Here is a 22,020-nt window from a genome sequence, read left to right on the forward strand (position 1 = left end):
TTTTTCAACTCCTGATTTCCACTGTGGTTTGCTGGTGTTTTTCTTTTTAGACAAAGGCTAATTAGCAAACAAGACAGATTATCATTTCCTCATTTTGAGCCCATTGAAGGCCAGAACCTCTTTCAAGCACACAACTGTAGAAGGTTCCCAGATGATTGGTGTGCCTCCAACTCACTCCAAAGGCTCTTGGATGGGATCTGGCCACAAAGGAACCATGGACCTTTGGCTTTGGTTACTTTACTTCCTGCCAGGTGAGTATTATGGGGAAAGAGTGCAGACTAGGTTTGAATGAGCCAAGGGTAATCAATTGCAAATCATCTTTACCTCTAATGCTTCTGGAGAGATTCAGTTGCAGCCACGGCACAGACAAGAAGGATAGCCATCACCCCTACCCACTCATGCAGCATTCTTCCAGACTTCCATCCAGGACAGTTGTTAGATTTTTAGGGATTAAAGGTGTAACATATGTTAAATATTCACTTATTAATATAGGATCTTAAACTGTGTCTCTGAGGTTTGTTCTTTTGATATCTATTTTCTCCTTCTTTAGATCTTTCTTTTTCCTCTCTTGAATTAGCAACTTTCAACTTCAAATGAAGACTTCCTAATTGATTCCCTGAACTTCTTATCTCAACTTACAACCACCTCCCTGGCATCCCACTTGAATGACCACCACAATCTGGACTATGATGCACCCAGGGCCTTGCCTAATATACTCTACTGGTTGCCATATGAACCAACTAGCTGTTCCATTTGTCCTAAGTGTCTCTAACATTAGAATGCCATTCAACGGCACCCACTGTCTGCCGACTTAAATGCATCCTTCTCCTTTATACTCTAAGCTTATGGTGCTCCCCCATACCTTGTTCCAGCAAAACAGGGCTCTTATCTGAAGAAAAGCTACAGATTCCTGCTACATTCCCTCTGTCGGGCTGTCCCAGCTATGGCACTATCCCAGTCTACCTTTAGCTGGTTCTTCAAAGTCCATTGCAAACCTATTTACGTCTTAGTCATTCCTGAGCTCCTTCTGAATTCCAGTCATAATCCCATCATATTTTAGCCCAGTGCTTATCTTATTTAGTTTATCAATAATATCTCCTTTGGGATAATTAAGCTTTATTGGGGACTTGAATGGATTGAGAAATGCTGGGGTATTAGTCAGACTTGGAAAAAACTGAGGGGAAAAGACCCATCTTGGCTGTGGATTGTACTACTCCATGGGCCGAGATCAAAGACAGAATAAAAAGAGAAAAAAGAGAGAGCCTGCAGAGCACTGGAATTCACCTTCCTCTGTTTGTTGATCCCCCCCACCACCACCATCCCACCCAAGATAAAATCAGGCAGATTTATGCTTCTGCTACCACAGCTTCCATACCATGATGATCTATACCAGTTCTCAGGGCTCCTAATGCTACAACTCTTCAGTACAGTTCCTCATGTTGTGATGACCCCCAACCATAAAATTATTTTCATTGCTACTTCATAACTGTAATTTTGCTGCTGATAAGAAAATATAAAAATATGTGTTTTCTGCTGGCCTTAGGTGACCTCTGTGAAAGGGTCATTTGACTCCTAATAGGTCGCAATCAATAAGTTGAGAACTCTATACCCTCAAACTGTGACCAAATCCTCACTACAGTTTCTTCTTGTCAGGTATTTTGTGGCAACAATGTGAAAAGTAACTAATACAGGAAATTGATACCAAGAAGTAGGGTTACTGCTGTGAGAAATATGACCTTGTAGTTTATAGGCCTTCAGAACTAATTTTCAGGAGGAATTCTGAAACAGGTGGATGATCTGGAGAATGTCTAGAATGCTATAAGCAGAAGTTAATCTGGCCGTTCTGGTGAGAGTACAGAAGAACAGAATGGTAGAAAGGGAGGAAGGAAGGAAGGAAAGAAGGAAGGAAGGGTGAGAAGGTTGGAAAGAGGGAGGAAGGGAGGAAGGGATGGAGGAAGAAAGAAAGAAAAAAAGTGGACAATAAGGACTACTCACAGGAGAACAGGGAATCTTTCAGAAATTGGATTAGTAGTCATTCATTTATGTTATACAGAATCTGTGTGCCTCCATAAGTTAAGTGATCCTGAATTCAAATGGACTAAGTTGTTTGAGAGAAGAAATATAACAGTTGTACCATGGCATGGTTACTGCTTACTATGCTTGCCCAGATTTATAGTGAGAAAGAACAGAAGTGTGTGGAAAATGTGCTGCTGGGCAAAAAAAGGAGCATGAACTCAGTTAAAGTTGCAAATAGAGCAGACAAAATTGGTCCAGAAAAAGCAGCTAGAATTCTTTAAGAGACTGGTGCAATTAAAAAGTGTCTTAGTTAGAGTTTTTATTGCTGCAATGAAACACCATGACCAAAAAGCAAATTGGGGAAGAGTTTATTTGACTTACACTTCCACATGACTGTTCATAATCAAAGAAAATCAAGACAGGAACTCAAGCAGGGTAGGGACCTGGAAGCAGGAGCTGATGCAAAGGCCATGGAGACATGTTGCTTACTGGATTGCTCTTCATGGCATGCTCAGCCTGCTTTCTTATAGAACCAACAACCACCAGTCCAAGAATTGCATCACGCAGAATGGCCTGGACCCTATCCCACCAATCACTAATTAAGAAAATGCTCTACAGCTTGCCTACAACCCAATTGTAAGAGGCATACTTTGAACTGAGGTTACCTCTCAGATGACTTTAGCTTGTATTAAGTTGACAACTAGCCAGCACAAGGAGAAACCTCAGACTTTGCAATGGGACAATAGGAAAGATGCATTGAGCACAATATTCCACCTCTCAAACTAGAGAGTGAAGCGATGCAAACCCATCTGACAACTTTCACTTGAAGAGAGAGAACTCAAGTAAATAGAATCTTCAGGGCATGATGTGCTAGAATAACGCCACTTTGGGAAGTGTTTTCCCCATTTTATCCTTAAAGACATAGAGATCCTGTTCTAGCTGTGGTCCAAAGGGCCACACTACATCTTGAGCTTATCGTAGAACTTGGCACTGTACACATGCAGTTGTGTTTGCAGATGTGCAATATATAAGAGTGAAGTGGTCATGAAGGCCAGCATCATGTTTCCAAACAGGCTGTGAGGCAAAGTGTGGCAGGGCTGGATTTTTTATACAAAGATCCTGAGAGGGCAGCTGTGTAGGTGTAGGTGTGAAGGTGAAGCAGTGGGGACTTTAAGATGTTGGGGTTCCAGGAACGTGATCCACATCACTGAGGAAAACTGTAGGTACCAAGTGGAGCCTGCCCAGAGAGGAATCACAGGTGCCATAAGCAATGGAGAAGGAATATATGGGCTTATCATGATATGAATATACAAAATATTTCATCAATAGTTTACTGTTAATCTTGGTTTTGTTTGTTTGTTTGTTTGTTTGTTTTTTAAACAGGGTCTCCTATATCCCGGGCTGGGCTTTAATGAGCTATGTAGATGAAAATGGCCTTGAATTCCTGGTCCTTTTGCAGAAGATCTCAAGAGCTAGAATTAAAGGCATGGTCCACAATGCTTAGTTACATAGGACTGGGGTACAAACTCAGGTTTCTGTGTGTGCTAGGCTAGCACTGTAGCAACTGAGCCATAATCCTAACCCTTCATAATAACCTTGAATAACTAGTCTGTATGCTTTTTCTTGGGGAGGCTTTATTTGTTAACACTGCCTTTGGATCAACTATTGGAGTAGGCCTGGCCCTGGCTCTCAGTACAACTATAGACCACATTGAATGGGGCCCTTGGGAAGTTCCAAGGCAGTACTGTTAAAGTTATTTTTATAAAACTGTGTTTGTTTCTCAGTTTCTCTCTTAAACAGCATCACACAAATAATTGAGACTCTTTTATAAGTGTTTAATAATAAGTTTCACAACACAATAACTGGGCAATTACTACTCTATTCTTAACCCTCTAAACTAATCTGGGCTCCTTCCAGCTTACATCCCAGAGATAGTGTTCTTTGCAGCTTTCCTGCTCCAGCTCCTTCTCCTGATGTCTCTTAGACCTCTGCTGGAGGCTCAATCCTCTACTTCCTCCTCCAACTCCTCCTTCCCTGGCTGGCAGGAAGCCCAGCTCTATTCTCGCTTCTGCTCAGTGACTGGTTGTAAGCTACTTTATTGGCATATCGGGGGACAACTGGGGAGGAGCATTTATATAACATTGAGAAAGGAGATTTTCAGAACAAGAATTGCAACCAGATATGGAAGTACAGAAATCAGCATTTGAATTACACAATAATCTTATGCCTACACAGTATTATAGGATATGGGCTTCAAGTCTTTTTACCTAGACTACTAATAAGAATACATACACATATTGTGACTCAGCACATACACACACACACACACACACACACACACACACGAGAGAGAGAGAGAATGAAAGTTTATTCTTTGAATTTTTTATTATGTGCATGCCACAGCATGAATGTGGAGATCAGAGTATAACTTTGGGGAGTCATTTTATAGCTTCTATCTACTTAAGGCAGGTTCTCTCATTGTTTCTCTGCTATATTACATAATTTAAGTTGGACTATGAATTTTCAGGCAATTTTCTTTCCTCCATCTCCTGTCTTACCATAGGATAGAGGGGATTACAGACACTTACCTGGCATTTTACATGGGTTTCAAGAACTGAACTTGGTCTGTCAAGCTAGCAGTTTTAGCCACTGAGCCATCTCTCTGGACCTCCAGCAATTTAATCTGAGCTCTCTCTGTCTCTTCTTCCCTCTGGCATGTTAACATAGTTTCAACTTTCCAATCACAACATTTCCTGCTCATGTTTTTTTCCACCTCTCTATCCCTCAGTACTCCCCTCTACCAGAAATATTCTAATCTAGAAGCCCTAAGCCCATTGATATTTTGATTTCTTAGCTCTCATTTAACTAAGCTCATTGGAGCTCTTCAGAATGTACAGTCTGTAGATAGACATTTTCCTGGCATGCTCTCTCACATCCCCATCTCAGTACAGCTTGTTCTTGTTATCTGAAAGACCCTTTTCATCTCCACCATAGCCCTCCAGGCCATCCTAAACACAAGCATGCAAAACTCTACCCTATCAACTCTTACAATGGTTTAAATGAGACTGGATCCCACACGTTCATATGTTTGAATGCTTGGTCCTCACTCGGTGGAACTGTTTGGGAAGGATTAGGAGATGTGGCTGTGTTGGAGGAGGTGTGCCACTGGAAGTGAGCTTTGAGGTTTCAAAACCCCACACCACTCATTTGCTCTCTCTTTCTGTCTTTCTGTCTCTCTTTCTTTTCCTCTTCCTTTTCCTTGTAGATCAAGATGTAAGCATCAGCTACTACTTCAACACCATGCCTGCCTGCCTGTTGCCATTCCTCCATCACAATGATCATGGACTCCAACCCTCTGAAACCACGAGCCCCAACTTAAAAGTTCTCTCTTATAAGTTGTCTTGGTAGTGGCATTTTGTCAGAGCATTGGGAAAGTAACTAAGCCAACCCTCTTATTATATGGAGGCATTTGCTGGGACTCACATTGTTATCTGTGGCTTTACCCTCTCCTGCAGCTGGTTGGATTACACTACATGATCCTCCTCTTGCTCTTTGATGTCGGGGACTTGCATCCCACAATTTCCAATCCCCCCTGATCTATTTTTCTCCCAGATACATGTATGTTCCTACACATACTGTGTAGTCACACTCATACATACCCCTGCTTTCCTTTCCGTGAGTTCTCCACACTAGTGACCAGTATCACCTTCTCAGGTGTCCTCCATGCCCATTTATTCAGGGTACATCTTTGGTATCACTCCTCTCAAAGGCCTTTCTCCTGGGACACCATCCCCTCAGTAGTCTGAATCAGGTGCTCCTGCTTGCTCCTTTCAGGGAGCCCTGAGCTAGCTTTCCCTGGGAATCTACGTCATTGTGCTGTGGTAGCTGTTGGTATAATTTACTACCAACAGATAATTTACAACGTGATTTATTGTTTGGGAGAAGGGTACACACAAAAAGAATCCAATGGGCATGGGCAGAATGGGTTAATGGAACTGAAAAGAGGATTGGGTAGATGATCAGGTTTGAGAAAGAAAATTCAGAAGGAAAATGTGCTATGAGAATGTGTCACCTTTCTCAACCCCATACTGAAGGCACTTGGAGGGTGTGTGTCATTGGGGTCATACTAAGCATACTATTTCTCTTTGAAGTAGGCACTGTAGTGAAGTCTAATCCTTACAGTCTCAGGCTTACTTATGAGGCTGAGGACATGGGATGGGTACAGAGTAAGCCCAAATGACAATAAGACATTGAAGAAACCAAGCATGACTCAGCAGGCAGAAATCATGGAAGGGCTGAGCCTGGACTGAGAACAGGGGTATGTCTAGATCTATGGGTGAGTATGAGAGTGTTCTGCGGTAAGACTAGGTTTGGAGAGATGCATGAGGCTGAGGGTATGGCTGAAGCTGAGCTCTATCTGAGAATGGCACTTGTTCTGCATCAATGTCTTCTCCTGGCAGTGTCTGGGTCCCTGAAGGTCCTCCCAGAAGCACAGCTGGATGCAGAGTGGGGCGGATCCATTACCATCAAGTGCCCACTCCCTCAGACACCTGTGAGGATGTACCTGTGCCGGCAGATGACTGACCCTGGAACATGCACCACTGTGGTGTCCAACCACTTCGTTAAGAAGGACTATAAAGGACGTGTCACCCTAAAGCCATGCTTGGACAAGAAGCTCTTCCTAGTGGGCATGACACAGCTGACTGAAAGTGACAATGGAATCTATGCATGTGGTGTGGGCATAAACACAGACCGGGGCAAGACCCAGAAAATCATCCTGAATGTCCATAATGGTAGGTGTTTAGAGAGCATTCCCAGTTGGGAAAACAGACCAGCATCTAACTGTAATCATGCCGTGCTGTTGCGTATCAGCCAGCCCACTAACAATGCAGATCAACCCAGCTTGACTTCACAATTGGCCAACACCCCAGCCTAAAAACTTCTAGCCACAGGGGTGAAAGGAATCATATGGGTGCCATGTGCTGCCTGTCTTACCCCAGGGCATGAAGAGAGGAAGACATTAGTCAGGGGGGAAGATTTGAGGCTGAGGAAACCAGAAGAGGGGCTGTAACTCTCCAAGTGTTTATCTCATGAGATGTCCCAGGTAGATAAAAATGAGCAGCACTCAGTGATCAAGCTGTATCAAGTCCAAATTTGTTACTATATTGTCAGATTCTTCACTTCTTCTTTACCCTGACTGTTCCTCTTTTCAGTGACTTCCCAACATAGGCATGGCTGGTTCTGAAGCCTTGTAGTCTTATAGGGAATGCTGCTTGTGCTGGTGGGAAAGGCCAGCTTCTTCAGGGAGGCCTCATTCCCAGTTCCCTTTCTGCTTGTCTCCATGAACCATATTCATCTCCTCATGGCCTTGGCTGAGTCAGCTTCTACTTGAACTTCCATTCCTCTCTCCTCCCTGGTGATCATCAGTGTATCCCTCTTGCCTCCAATAGAATACAAACCATTCTGGGAAGATGAACCAATATCTGAGCCTCCAAGATGGTTTCCCAAATTTCTGCAGCCAATTCCCAACAGGCACCAGGTGGTTGAACATGCCAGTTCTTCTGAATTCATATCCAAAGGTCAGTCATCAAGTCAAGAGTGGGAGAAGAGGGAGAAATTCTTGTTCAGCTCATAGGGTGGCTGGCAAAGCAACCCCATGCTTTGTCCTTGCCTTCAGAGAGGACCTTCATCTGACAGCTAGGACAAGAGGCCCTAGTTGAAGGAGTCACATATCACCATCAAGTGGCACCACAAGTAACAAAGTGCCCAATTCACAAACCCCAGCTCCTTTTTGAATGACTGGAAACCAAGCCTGGCCAGACATTTCCCAGCTGGAGGTCATGATGCTGCCTGTTACTAGCAGGAATGTCCTGTACCTACCTGCTGGTGCTCATGGTTTTAACAGCTCGATTTGGCGATTAAAAGATGACTATCTTGCTAACATTTCCATTGCATCTTAACACTTACCAGATGAGTTAGGTACACTAATTAAACATGGCTATACTAGGAGACCCTGCTGGGGTCAAGAGAGACAGTGCAACCGGGCAGATCAGAGAGGCAAGAGTGTGGCTGACGGGGTGGAATAGGAGAGGATAGATGAGCACAAAAAGGCAGAAGACAGTATGCACTTCCACCTATAATGTCAAGAAAGGCTTCCGGGAGAAAATGATATTTGAAACAAGCATGCCTGAGAGTTTTCTGTGTAGGTGGCTTGCTATAAAGGCATTTCAGGCCACGAGGACTGCAAGAACAAAGGCAGTATGTATGGGCAAAAGGGAGGATCTGATTCTGGAGCCTGGAGAGCACAGGATATCACTAATGTAACCTTTGCCTTCTCTCTTGAAGTTACCACACGAGCTCCAAGGACCGAGGCCCTTCCAGCTCACCAGCCCTCCAGCATGGCTCCAGTGACCCGACGGCCCAAACTTTCCAGAACATCTTTAGTGCTATCAACTACAGCTTCAAAGACCTCAGCTCAACAAGCACTTGGCCCCCTAGTGGCCAGCTACCGCCACCAAACCAGACTTCCTGGGCAAAGGTAGGAGCCTCTGAGTTTGGGCCTGTCTTACTAAGAGCCCTGATGTCTGTCATCCTGCACTCTTCTTGGCTTCCTCTCCAGAAGTCTACCCAGAAACGCTCAGTTTGTGAGTGTGCTTTATACATGCATTCGTCTCATCAGCAAAGAATATGCTTGGTTCTGACCGTATAGAAAGACTTGGCTCTTTCAATCATACAGATTCATTCAGTTTTGTTATGATGAATAACTACATGAGAAGAATTTTTAATTAACTTAAAGTAATTAAAATTAATTACCAATTAATAAGTTTTAAACTTTACCTTTTTTTCTTTTCCTTCCTAGTGCTGCTAACACAACTTAAATTCCACATACAACCATGTTGTCTATTGCTGAGCATTGTCCTAAAGATCACATTTCAATGAACCACTAGGGGGCACCATTACTGGAAATGTGCAGGAAAACCCACAAATATTTTGCCTGAGCAAATACAAACTTGTGATCAGAATCCTTTGAATCCTATTAGTGAGGGAACTGAGGCAATAAATCGATATGATTTCAATGAACACAGGATTCTTGATTCCTATCTCAGAAATCCATGTAATAAACATTCCCTTAATGTCAACTATGAGCCTGCCACCAGGAGTGTCTTTAAGATGTTAAGAAGATGAAGAATGCAATGTCCATGTCTGGTTAAAGCAAGCCGACCAGTGGAAAGGTTCTCAAGAAGAGAACAGGGGCTGTATCGGCTCCTGCTACAAACCAGATGCCTTCAATTCTTTCTACCTCCTTTGTTTTCAGTTTTGTGGCAGTTTATGATTCCTATTTATAAGAAAATAAGGCTCAGGTAAATTAAGACCCAAGACTACACAGCCAGTAAAATGAGAACCTGGAATTTGAACCAAAGACTCCTGACCCCATAAACAAATCTCTTTGTGGGGTGATGGAGGAAATCTGTTAACAAAGGGTCAACTCTGAGTCATCTCCAAAACCAGGAGGCCACACAAGAGGGAGTTTAAATTTAAATTTCCTTTCCTCATTTACCTTCTCTGTTTCCCTCTCTCTCTTTCTTTCCTGGTCAAGAACACCCCACCACGGCCCACAGTATGGGAGAGAAGACCGGGGGCTTCACATCCCCATCCCAGAATTTCACATCCTGATTCCGACCTGCCTGGGCTTTCTTTTGCTGGTTCTTTTGGGACTGATGGTAAAAAGAGCCATGCAGAGGAAGAAAGGTGAGCCACGTGAGGCTCTGGGCTGTGGCTGGGAGAGCGGACGTACCCAATGAGCCCAGAGCATTCAGATTCAGCTTGGACTCCCAGGGAAACAAGAGACACGGAGCCTAGGAGGGCGTTACCCTTCCTCCTGCTCTCTGCACTCTGGGCATCCATGCACAGGCCACACATTGCCATGTAGCCCTCAGTCTGGGGAAGAAGAGGCCGGTGGCCACTGCTCTTTCTGATGCCATGTCCTTCTCTTTTCCCGGTGACTTCCTGAAGCCTTCTCCAGGCGCGAGGGCCGAGTGGCGATGAGGATGCGCGGCCGGGAGGCGTCCCGCCCGGTCCCCTCACAGCGTCTGGGCGTCCCGCAGAGGCCGCGCTCGCGGAGCAACGTCTATAGCGCCTGCCCGCGGCGCGCACCGGGACCCAACAGCATGGGTGAGCGCGCGCAGGAGTGAAGCGTGGAGACTGGCGCTAGCGGGGCACCAGGGACAGGTGGCGGCAGGCCTGGAGAGGACGGGCCCTCACTGCTTTTTTCTGCCCCATAGGTCCTGCGGAGGCCCCACTCCTCAGCACCCCAGCCTCAGCGTGCCCCGCCCTCCCACAGGTAAGCGCCACCTTCCAGCCGCCTGCGGGCTCTCAGCTAGGCAAGCGCATTCCACAGACCAGGGCTCCCCAACCCGTTGTTCTGGTCCCTAAGTTAAAGCTTTCTGGTACGTGACTCCCCCAAGATCCTTAGTTCCCTGATCCAGGCATTTCTCTCGGGATAAAGGAATGCTTTAGTCTAGTAGAGAGGACCTAGACCCCCTGCTCAGATGTAGCCCATAGGCAGCTCAGTCTTCCTTAAAAAGGGGAGAAGAGAAAGCCTCTGACATGAACTCGGTTGCCTGCTCCTTGATCACTTCTCCCTGGTGGGGCCACCTAGCTAGCCCACAGGGAAAGAGAATCCAGCCAGTACTGATGGGACCTGATTGGCTAGGGTCAGACAGTAAGGGAAGGAAGATTTCCCTTATCAGTTGCCTAGTGGAGGAGGAGGGAGGGTGAGTCGGACCGGGAGGAAATGGGGGGTGGGGAGCTACAATCAAGATACAAAGTGAATAAATTGTAAATAGTAACAGTAATAATAATAATAAAGTGTACTTGCCCCCTGCAGTGACTAGGGCATAAAAAGCAACCTAGGTTTCTAGAAAGCTAGAAGGGGTGGAAGCCACCCAACAGTTTTACCTCAGCATGTGGGAGGCCATTCCAGACAACTCTTAAAATGACAGGAGGTAATAGTAACGGGGCCATTAGGCTTTATCTAAAGTGACTGGGAAGAGATGCGGGTATTCAACATAGCAGGCGTATTCTTTTGTTTCCCCAAATCAAGGAAACATTCTCCAAGTATTCTCAAAGCATAAGCCTTTCGGTTTTGTAGTCAGAAAACTATTAATAAGGGCACCAAGTGTGTACATATGTGTGTTAATTAACGTAAATTAATTAAATACAACAGACCCCAAAACAGACCCCAGGCTCAGGACAGGGAAGCCAATTTTCCTCTGAAGTCAGGGTTCAAACCAGAGGGACAGGAAGAAGTGGCCTCATCCACGAGGTCACGCAGGGACATTTTTTTTTTATGTTATTTTTTTTTTATTTTTTTTTTTATCAGTTACATTTTATTAACTCTGTATCCCAGCCGTGTCCCGATCCCTCATTCCCTCCCAGTCCCTCCCTCCCTCCCTCCCTCATCTCCACCGTGCCCCTTTCCAAGTCCACTGATGGGGGGGACCTCCTCCCCATTCATCTGATCCTGTTTTATCAGGTATCTTCAGGACTGGCTGCAAAGCCCTCCTCTGTGGCCTAACAGGACTGCTCCTCCCTTCGGGGGTGGGGAGACCAAAGAGCCAGTCATCGAGTTCCTGTTAGAAATAGTCCCTGTTCCCCTCACTTTGGGAAACCAATTGGTTACTGAGCTACCACAGGCTACATCTGAGTGGAGGTTCTAGGTTATGTCCATACATGGTCCTTGGTTGAATGTCAGTCTCAGAAAAGACCCACGCAGGGACATTTTATTCCAACAACTCCAACCAACTTTCCTGCTCTGTGGTCAATACTCAGCCACCAGAGCTAAGTCCTTATTTCCAATCACGGGGACAGTGGCTTTTTTAGGACCATGACCCTGAATTTTCATATCTCACCTCCACTTGATTTCCATTAGCTGTCAGGCAGTCATGGCTGCCTTCAAGGGAGTCTATGAATGTCATGCCCAGCTGGCAATAAATATATTGATTTAATTGATCATGTGTTACCCAGCCCTGTAGTCATGTCCAGCCCTCACAACCCTCGAACCCCCCGAAAATAAAAACGAGACAAAACAAACAAACAAAACAAAACAAAAAGACCTCAAGGCTTGAGAAAAGATGGTCCAGCAGAGCCTGTCTGCTCTACCCGAAGGTCAGCCTTTTATTGTGGATCAGCCCTAGGTTCACACATACCCTCTTCTGGGCTGCCCCTTGCTGAAAGCTAACCCTGCCTCCCTCTGTGAGGCCCTCATTCTCTCTATTAGGGTAAAAATAAATAAGTAAATCTCGATAGGACACGTGCTCATCAGTCTTCATAGTGAATATTTTTATTGCTTAAATCCAGTAAGCTGACATTCAGAGGGAGATGTGTTTTTGAAGCAAGCTTTTGCTGCTCTCTCTTTGGTTAAATATAAAGTGTAGAAGTTCTTTTTAACGGATGCTTCCTGCATTCAGAGGACGGCCCTTCTAAGTCTTAGAACTTTCGTTTAGATGACTGGCCACAGTCTGTGCCATGCCATACTCTGTGGGTATCACAGTACTTGTGCCATGTTAGAGTCTTGACATAGCCTTGTCTTCTGAGAACATGGGAGAGTCCTGAAGAGTCTCTCAGGGGAACAGAAGGACCATAGTGCCCATGTGATCTGCATTCTTCCTCCCTCTGCTGCCCAGCCCTTTTCAGGAATGTATTCTTTTGACATGTCATGGTTTCTCCAAGTTCTTACAGAGGTATAAGAAATGATTCACCCTACCTCCAAGTAGTTACCTGAAAAGGTGCATATTTTCTCATGAGTCATATCCTTTTATCCCCAAGGATAAAGCAGGTTGGCCTCCATCACATTCCTGCTCAACCCTGATTTCCGTCTGAACCCCATGTAAAGCATATCCTGCCCAAACTATAACGAAGTGGCATGCAGTTATTTGGGGTGAGACTGTACTCTGAAAAACCCCACAGCTGGCCCACTTAGTGGAGTTCAGCCAAGTCTGCATCTTTGTAGTCTCAGCGACCATGTCCATGATCCTTCATTTCCTGCAGTGGAAATCCACCTGAAAAGTTCCTAAAAATGACCCAGCCAGAGCTAGTGACCCTCCTTTGGTTGTTCCCAGGTACTGGAAGCTCCTTGGCCCCACACCCCATCTCTAAAGGCAAGCTGTGAATACGTGACCTTGTGCCACCAGCCTGCCGTCAATGTGAAAGATGCTGATTCAGATGATTACATCAATATTCCTGGCCTGCCTCACCTTCCCAAGGTCACCCTGGATCCCAGACCTTCATGCCAATGAATCCTGCCTGTCTGCTGATTTCCAGTACCTTTCATGTCCCATACCCCAGCTTGAATCTCACCTGACTACCTGAATGCCTTAAGAATGATAAATTACAAGCTTATTTACCACCCCATTGAAGGCCCCAGCATTCATTGGAAGATATCTGGACATGCAGAGCATTCATTTGTCACGACGTCACCTGTCCTTTCTGTACCATCCAAAACCTATGGGACCTGCAAGATGCTACATCACTATTTATGGTCACATGGTCTTTGTAGCTTTATCCCTAGCTCATGTGGCATCAGGCTAGAATATAAACTCCAGCACCTGATCCAAAGGGCAGAATGAGCTTCTATTTTTTTTCCTGAGTCTCATGGCAAGGCTAACTTGTTAGATATGATGGTTTATGTTGTTAGTACTAGTGATATACACATGCACGAATCCTCTTTAACTCCCTGTCACTTGGTAGAGATAACCTGACTCCAGCATCCTCCTACCTTTTAGAAAGTCTTTGTAATCTCCCTAGCTCCTTCTAAATCTTAGTACCTTAATGTCGATCTATTTTAGCTATCCCAAAATGTTAGCTTTCTCTGTTTTCAGAAATATACCCATTCCCTTGTCAATTCCAGACAAAACATAGCAAGTCATGGAAGGAAAGCACTGTGGGGAGCCCACAAGGTTGGGGTACCTGCTTTAGCACTCTTGGAGAAAAGACACCACACCTGTACATGCACTTCTTATCTGAAGTTCAGAGAAAGGTGCAGGCAGACACTTTTTGGGTTGATATCAGCTGTAACATTCAGCCACAGCTTGTGGCACAAGAATGGCAGCTCTTGCCTTGAAGAAGAAAGCCTTTTCTAGAAACACAGCATAAGCCCCTGGATGTTTTCCTAGACATAGAATGGTGTGTCTACCTGAGTGGAGTGGCCTTTCTTAGCCAGGAATGTTCTCACAGATTGAACAGTGCATCCGGGTACAATGTCACTGTCAACTTGACTCACTACAGTAAACAGACAAGGAAAGAGTGGTAGCGGAAGAAAAGAGCGGCACCTGGAGAAACAGGGCAGCAAGATGGGTGGGATCAAGAGATAAGATGGAGTGTGCATCAGGGTCAGCCGCTTTGGACCCAGAGAAGAGCATGTCTGATTGCATGCGGGTTGATGCCCCAGGTCCCGCCTCTGAGAAAAAGGTATCAGACGGGTCTGATGCTCTTTGGGTGGATGACACCTAAATGAACATCGGTACAAAGTCCCAATTTATATCTAATATCGGAGATCAGACCTCTACTCTTGCCTGATGCGTCTAAAACAAAAAGGGGAAACTGTAGAGAGCTGCGGAATGCTATGCCTTAAAGATGGAGCTGGCTTCCGCCTTCCACCTTCCCGATGGTGAGTGCTCTCTGTCACGAACAATTCCACATTTGGCTAAAGCTGAGGATCTGGCTTGCTTCCATGTATGTGGACCTACCTGCATTGCCCACGTGGCACGCCTGGGTTGGCTACCCAGAAGCTATTTAAGCTGTGGGCTGGCTTTCCCTAGGGTCCGAGGATTGTTCAAGGTTCCTGAATAAACTGCATTGAAAAAAAAAAAAAAAAAAAAAGATGGAGTGTGCAGAGTGAATGTTGTGTTGTTTTAGCCCTGTGGTGCCTTTCATCATTTATTCTTCAAATCAGGGTCTTTTGCTGGAGCAACAACTCAGTGGTGAAGAACACTGGCTACTCTTCCAGAAGACCTGGGTTTGATCCTCAGAACCCATATGGCAGCTCACAACTGCCTTTAACTCTAGGCCCAAGGGATGTGACACTCACATCTGGCCTCTAGTGATATTGCATGCACAGACATACATGAAGAAAAACACCCATACATACAAAAATAAATAAACTCTCCAATCAGTGCCCTTTGTTTCCACCCTAGCACTCTGTCCCTGCCTGATTTCCATGCACTAAAGTTTAGTTTCATATCCCATCATCACTCTTTGTTCCCCGAAAATCCAAAACAGACAAAAAATGAAAACCAATGCACTTTAAATATTTACTGAGCAGCCATCCACTGCCTCCATGCTGTGGCCAAATCACAGGCGATAAGGTGGAAGCATGGGGCTTCATGGAACTGCTGCCTTCATGGAACTTCCCTTCTCACAAATAAATATGGTTTCCACTGAGTTGTAATAAATATGCAAATCCACTTTGTGAATTAGTCACAGCATTCAAAGGTGCCTCCCATCACTGTCATTTGGTCTGATGAAGAATAAAGTCTGAAGAGAAGGCTGAGCCAACAATGGGGTCCATGGCCAAAAGTCTGAAGTGCCCTGAGGATAGCACAATGGCTTGAAATGGCATGGGGAACAAATGATGAAGTTATCTTGATTGACAGTCAGAGCCGGTAGAATTTTTGTATCCAGGACAGGAGGATGTCCACTTCCCCAAAGGCTTTCACCAAGGCTGTTTCTGTGTCTATCTGCGGCAAATGGTCAGGTATGTTAACTATGACAATAGTTTTCTTCCAACCTGGCTTGCCTGAAATAGACCTGCCTCCAAATTAGCTGCATCACCTGTGGAATGACCTCTGGTAAATGGATCCACCCATCACTTGTACCCCATGTGTTTGTTTCCAAGGTGAGGACAAAGAGGCCACTGAGTAGTAGGCAAAGGGCCAGAGATGACACCTGGAACATAAGAACCATAGGGTTTAACCTAGGGAAGATGTAGTTAAGTCACTAAGTGGATAAGAAATGAGCCCGTGTTTGCATTACACCATGTATTTGGAAACTGATATATCTGTTCCTCCATAAAATCAAGGATGTTTTCTTGGAGCGAGAGGGCACTAGGGTTGCAATTTGGATTTTCTTTGGTGTGTTAATTTAGAGAGATGTAATAGAAGTTTCCATATATTTTCCTCATAAATGAGTCCATTTGAACATTGTAGAAATGATGCAAGTGTGTTGGAAGATGACTTTTCAAACTTTTTTTCTCAATTCTGACATCAGGAACATGTAAAGATCTTTCTCTTAGGGAAAGCTTTCAATGATGAAATCTTTGTAAGAAGATACAATAGCATTTCCACTTGAAAACTTAACAGGGGGAAAAAAACCACTTAGGCTTATGCAAAGCAAATGTTTATTTTTGCAAATATATCTGTCTTCCAATTCAAATCAGGTAGGTTTGGGAACTAAAAGTAGGCCCAAAGGAAGTGCCTACTTTTGGTTCTGCTTTAGGTTTGGGGCACTCCCATTTGACACTTCAAGCTTGTCTGATTCTGTTAGGTAGGCAGGCTCCCAGCTCCTGGCCTTACCTGTTTGAATGCTCTTCGGAACACCAAAAACCGCTGATGCGCACTCTGACTAATAGAAGCCATGTCACTGTCCCTCTGTATATACATATATTAAAAAAAAAAAAGTATTCCTAAAGTTAGATCAGAGTGGAGGTTAGCTCCTCCTGAGCTTCCTGGCGAAACAGGTCAGGGTTCCCCGATCCTGCAAGGACTGAGCTGAGTCCTACACTTTCCAGGAAGCCCAATTCCTAGCGTATGGCAGGGCTGTATCTTTCCTCACAACAGTCTGTCTCTATAGGTAGAGACATCACCCCAGTTTATAGATAACAAAACTGAAGCCCAGAGAGGTTGAGCACCTTGCAAGGGTTCCCTGTCTGATGAGGGTAGATACAGACCTAAACCTATAACCTTTTTCCATGATACTCAGGACTCTTTAACTAACATCCAGGACTGGATAAATGGAGGGGCAGATTCTCAAGCACACCATTTCCCAGGCTCCAGCCATGATTTACTCACACTGGGCTGCAGTTTTGACACGATAACAATAAAGTTGTTGGCCAAGGTGGAGAATGACTTCAAGATCTTGAATTTGGCTATTCTGCTGTGGTAGTTTTTGAAAACAGTGTTCAAGTAGAAGTTCAGCAGACTGTGGACAAGGTAACAGCTCTCAGCATCCTGGGAAAGAAGCAAATTATTGAGGCCTCTGCCAATCCTGGCCCTAAAGGGAAAAGCCATGTGCCCCCCAAGGCAAGATGAACAGGACAGGGTCTCTTTGGAAATGATGGTGGCACTAGATAGATCTGATGGGTGGCAAGAGTCTTGTGGAGCAGCTTGTGATCTGCAGCCAGAGCTGCAACCCCGGAAAGGAGTTACCCACCAAGGTGACTCAGCCATCCCAGATACCAGCCTGGTCCTGAGGACTCCTGGCTCACCACCCGTGTCATATCCCTTTTTTTCTACTATATGGCCTCATTAACATGATGGATCCTGAAAAGCATCTCCACTGGGACTTTGTGGTTAGAAGGAAATTGGCTGGAAGGAGAAGTGTAAAAAACCTGATGCCCTTGATAACAGCAAGGGCTACCTGGCTCTTTCTGCTGCTGAAACTTGGCACCTCTCAGGGATCAGTCTGTTCATACTCACAGACCGTCTAGACAGATGGGAAGAAGATAGTAACAGGTGAGAGAAAAGAATGAAAGTGGAAGGCCAGCTCACTTCAGTAGATGCTCACTGTATTTCCATAACCAAAAGAAAGATGGTGGGCAAGTATCTAGCTTAGTGAAAAACGATGTTTATGATAGACTTCAATTTCTACCTCCCCATACCCATAGAGAAATAACCCCAGACAGAGACCCTACCTCTTTCCAGCTCTGCCCTGCATACAGTATCCTCAGGTCAGAAGGGAAAGACTCCCATGACCCCCTCTTGGAGATCTATCCCCTTCCCCACTGATTACCGAGACATTCTGCAGGACCTGTGGCTTCAACAGACGAACACTTGTGATGTCATCCTGAGTTTGCTTTGGTAACAGAAAGAAAAGATGCCTCCAGGTTAGGAATCTTTGTAGGAGTCAGTCTTGTTGATATTCTATCCCCAGCTCCAAAATCTATCCCATCAGTGAGACTCAGAGACGAGGACCCAGGAAGGGATAATGAGCTAGATCTTGGGGGAGGGGTACAAGTCTGCACTACAGAAAGCCACTAAGCTTACTCATCCCAAAGGGGCACATGAATCCTCCACGGGTTCTTAGAGCCTGACCACAGACTGGAGAAGGGACCTCTGCTTCCTTTGGTCATATGAGACACAAGGAAATAATCCATCCAACTTTAAGACATATGAAGGGTCTGGCTCATCTCCACACTCCACATGGGAAGCAGATGGAAGCAGGGTGGTTGTACCTGGGAGCTGCCTCTTGTTCTGGGAGGACTCTCCAAAACCCTGATTCTCATCCTGCTCCTTGAACCAAGAGCCAAAAACCCACCCAGGATGAAGCTGAACCGCCCAGGGGGTCCTTTACTCCCTTTGGGCTCTGCTTCCTTTACTGGAGGCTAGCCACAGATGACTGAGCCTCAGTGTCTTCACATGTAACATGGGGCATATTAAGTCTCCCGACCCAACAGAGTGCTTATGTAAGAAACTGGTTAAGCAAACTAAAAAAGGATCCACAATCCTGAAAAAGTATACACACACACACACACACAAACACACACACACAAACCACTATGAAAGCACCCAGGGCAAGCCTCTACTTACCACAGTGTTCTTCACAGTCCAGAAGGCTTCCCACAGTTCTGAGAGAACCACCCCTTCCACACGACAAGATCCAAATCGGAACTCTTGACCCTGGAGCCCTGGCACTTGGTTCCAGACAAGGAGGATTAGGATCAGGCAGGGGAGAATCTGTAGTCCTGAGCTCATTTGTGTGGAAAAAAAGGCCAGTATTCCTGCTGATAAAAGGGAGGCTTTACCCTGAAGTCAACTTCTGACCCCAAATAATGCTTTTGGAGATGGTACAGGCCAACCTTAGGAGCACACAAATGGGGCGCTTGAGGCTGGAGAAACGCTGTGGTTTGAATGCCTCACCAAAACTCATATTTAAATTCATGCCCTCCTGTGAGGTCTGTAGAGGCAGGACCTTTAAGAGGGGTCAAGTCACCAGATCTTTGCCCTCTTGCATGCATCCACGAAGCCAGTGAAGCCAGTTTAGCTCTGCTTTGGCTGCACCTTCTTGCCCATGCACTGTCTAGGACTATGCAGACTAGCCTTGGGACCACCGACCAAAACGACGGAAAAATTATCACCTCTAATCCTTGCCCGCATTCAGGACTGTGAAACAAACATCTTTCCTTACTAAGCTATTCAGCATCTGAGGTCCTGTTAGAACAATAAAAATGGTATTAAGACAAGAGAGATCCCAGGCAAGAAAACTACAAACCTTGCAGGGTGCACTGGAGTGGAGCAAGGGTCTTTTCACACTCCACCTCACAGCTGCTGCTAGGCCTCCTCTTTGGCCTCCCCTGTATTCATCAGCCTCCACACACCCACATCTCCCCCGACCCCACCATCAAACTTCTCCTAACAAAAATGAGACCAAAAGAGAGGAAGAAAAATTCGTCCAGAAACACATCACGAGATTCGAAACTCAGGAGGAGAAAGAGCTCACTTCCACCTTTGACTTCTAGGACCTGCCTTTGAGTCACCGGGGCTGACTTAAGCTGGTCTATTTCTCCTTCCAGGAGGCAAGCAGCCCTGTGCTCAACACAAGGTAGCCCATGCCCATAGGGAGAGGCCAGAAGGCAAGTCTGGGTCACACACTCAACTCTTCCACCTCAGTTGGCAGACTTTCTCCTAACTCTAAGAACTGATCTTTTCAGTAAGTGAAACCAGAAAAGTGAGTCATTTTCAAAAGCCTTCTGTGAAGCACAAATTGGGAATGACTGGCCCTCAAGCAGGAATCAGCACCGTGCCTGCCTCTGTGACTACCACAGAGAACCGTTTTCCACGCCTTTCTTTCTCTTTGTTTTTCATCTCTTCTCTGTACTTTCCCCTGCCCCATTTTCTCTACAACGTAGAAGAGCCTTTTTATTCACATATTTTCCTCACACCTAAAGAAGCTGTTTTCTGATCTCAGAAGGGCAGAGAGAGTCAGAGAAATTGGCTTTGGAATGAGTATTAACACCTGGGATAGGAAACAGTTACCCAAGGCCAGAGTCCATTGTCAAAAATCTTCCCGTTCTCTTCTTTCAAATGCCATAGGCTTCAAAGCTTCTCTTGAAGTTTGCCCCTGCTCTTCCTCCCATCCATCCCCACTTTTTTTTGGTGTTAACTTGGAGTAAGTATAAGCAACTTCTCATTCAGTTTTTTTTTCCTTATCTAAACATCCAAAGGGTTGATCTATGCCAATCTGCCATTAACACCCCTTTCCCCCATTCCCAATCAAGGCAACAGCTTGATGCTTCAGCGCAAAGGCTGTAGGAAGCCCCACCACTCACCTAGGGTCCTGAAGTGATGCTGGAGGCTGCTGTTTGAAGGTGGCTGGTCCTTTTTGCCACAGGTAAAGTGGGGCAAGTTCCCTCAGCAGCCACTGGTAGACGATATTTTTGTGGGTAGAAAGCTTCTGTCTCAGCTGTGGAAGTGATTAAGGCTTGGGGAGCTATATATAAGGGGGCTGGCAGGGAGGGGCAGGGGGAGAGAGGAATGTGGGGGAAGGGAAAGTGGTTTCCGTAGAAAATCACTTCACCACTGCCTAGTCACCCTCTGCTCTTAGACAATGGCAAAGATGCAAAATCAGCCCTCAGGGGAGATGAAGTCTGGGACTGACTTCCCAACTTCTTTGAACTGCAGTTCCTACATCTACAGAATGTAATACATGTAGTCAGCCTAGTGGTACATGACTCATCCCAGCACTTGGGAGGCATAGGCAGGGGGATCAGAGGTTCAGGGTGATTCTTGGCTACACAGTAAGTTCAAGACCTATCTGAATTACATGAGTTCCTCTCTTAAAAAAAAAAAAAAAAAAAAAAAAAGAGTCTGGTCTACTTTTCCTAGAGAAAAGGTACAAAAAGCAATACAGAAGTACTTGGTAAATTCTCTACACATCTAAACATACCCTTGCTAAGCAAAGTGTACCCGTCTATTATATGGTATACTATCATATAATAGTGTGATGAGGCAGTAGCCCAGAGACTAAGGCTAGCCCATCAATACATTCCTTTAATCCTCGAGACCAGGAATTTTAGGATTTCCTGACTTGCAGCCACCCATAGTCTGGGGTTAAAATCACCCCAAGTATATCTCTTCTTAAGCACTAGGAAAAGAATGTGTGCATGAACAGGCCTACAAATGTGGGGGACCCTGACCCCCTGGTAAGCTAGCCCAGAACTAGGCTCCATGATAGAAGCACCAGTAGAGGCAAGAGACATGACCCTATCTCCAGCTAGCAAGGTGTTCAGGCATTAGCTGAAGCCAGGGCATGTCCAAAGACATACCCAGAACTTGGGCATACAGAATGCCCACCTTGGAAGCACACAAGGAACAAGAGAAAGCACAGCAAGCGCAGTCACAGAAGCCGAGGGTATACTAGCCCCTCATGGGAACGGGCACTTCCCCTGAGAGCAGGACAGACTGAGAGGGCCAGTGGAGGGGTGGGGTAGCTTGATTCAAGCACTTGCTATAAGTATTTGCCCATATTCTGGAGGAACACAGTTTGGGAAACAGTGGATTCTGCAGTCAAAGGTTAGCAATCTGCAGGCTGGGGCCAGATCTGATAGGTCACTGCTCAGCTGCAAACATCTTATGTCATAAAAATAGCTTTACATTTTTTTAAAATAAATGACAAGAAAAAATTAGAAGAAAAATAATTTGTTGAAAAATGATGTGTGAAATTCCAGTTTCAAATATGTGTTAGTAGGACACAGCTATGCCTTGTCTGGTTGGTTGGGAAAGCAGCAAGATG

General features: G+C 45.4%; 2 protein-coding genes across 3 annotated transcripts; one reads left to right on the forward strand and one right to left on the reverse strand.

The window, feature by feature from the left end:
• The first annotated feature begins 51 nt into the window (after positions 1 to 51).
• Positions 52 to 14,844, forward strand: Fcmr (Fc mu receptor). Its single transcript, XM_021640102.2, has 8 exons — positions 52 to 251; positions 6,477 to 6,809; positions 7,467 to 7,595; positions 8,362 to 8,554; positions 9,614 to 9,765; positions 10,030 to 10,188; positions 10,299 to 10,357; positions 13,137 to 14,844. Exons 1-8 carry the CDS (start codon positions 152 to 154, stop codon positions 13,311 to 13,313), a joined length of 1,302 nt encoding a protein of 433 aa, XP_021495777.1. The 5' UTR covers positions 52 to 151; the 3' UTR covers positions 13,314 to 14,844.
• A 591-nt stretch (positions 14,845 to 15,435) lies between these two features.
• On the reverse strand, positions 15,436 to 20,681 carry Il24 (interleukin 24). 2 transcript variants are annotated; one of them, XM_021640122.2, is made up of 6 exons: positions 20,558 to 20,681; positions 18,819 to 19,009; positions 18,022 to 18,084; positions 17,082 to 17,240; positions 16,587 to 16,661; positions 15,436 to 15,960 (listed from the first exon to the last, which is right to left on the reverse strand). In XM_021640122.2, exons 2-6 carry the CDS (start codon positions 18,981 to 18,983, stop codon positions 15,775 to 15,777), a joined length of 648 nt encoding a protein of 215 aa, XP_021495797.1. In that variant the 5' UTR covers positions 18,984 to 19,009; positions 20,558 to 20,681; the 3' UTR covers positions 15,436 to 15,774. The 2 variants fall into 2 exon arrangements, with proteins under 2 accessions (XP_021495797.1, XP_060228030.1); XM_060372047.1 differs by having other exon boundaries at positions 15,439 to 15,752; positions 20,558 to 20,633.
• Between the last annotated feature and the right edge of the window lie 1,339 nt (positions 20,682 to 22,020).

Source organism: Meriones unguiculatus, chromosome 18 (assembly GCF_030254825.1).
Source record: "Meriones unguiculatus strain TT.TT164.6M chromosome 18, Bangor_MerUng_6.1, whole genome shotgun sequence".
NCBI classification, from domain to species: Eukaryota; Metazoa; Chordata; class Mammalia; order Rodentia; family Muridae; genus Meriones; species Meriones unguiculatus.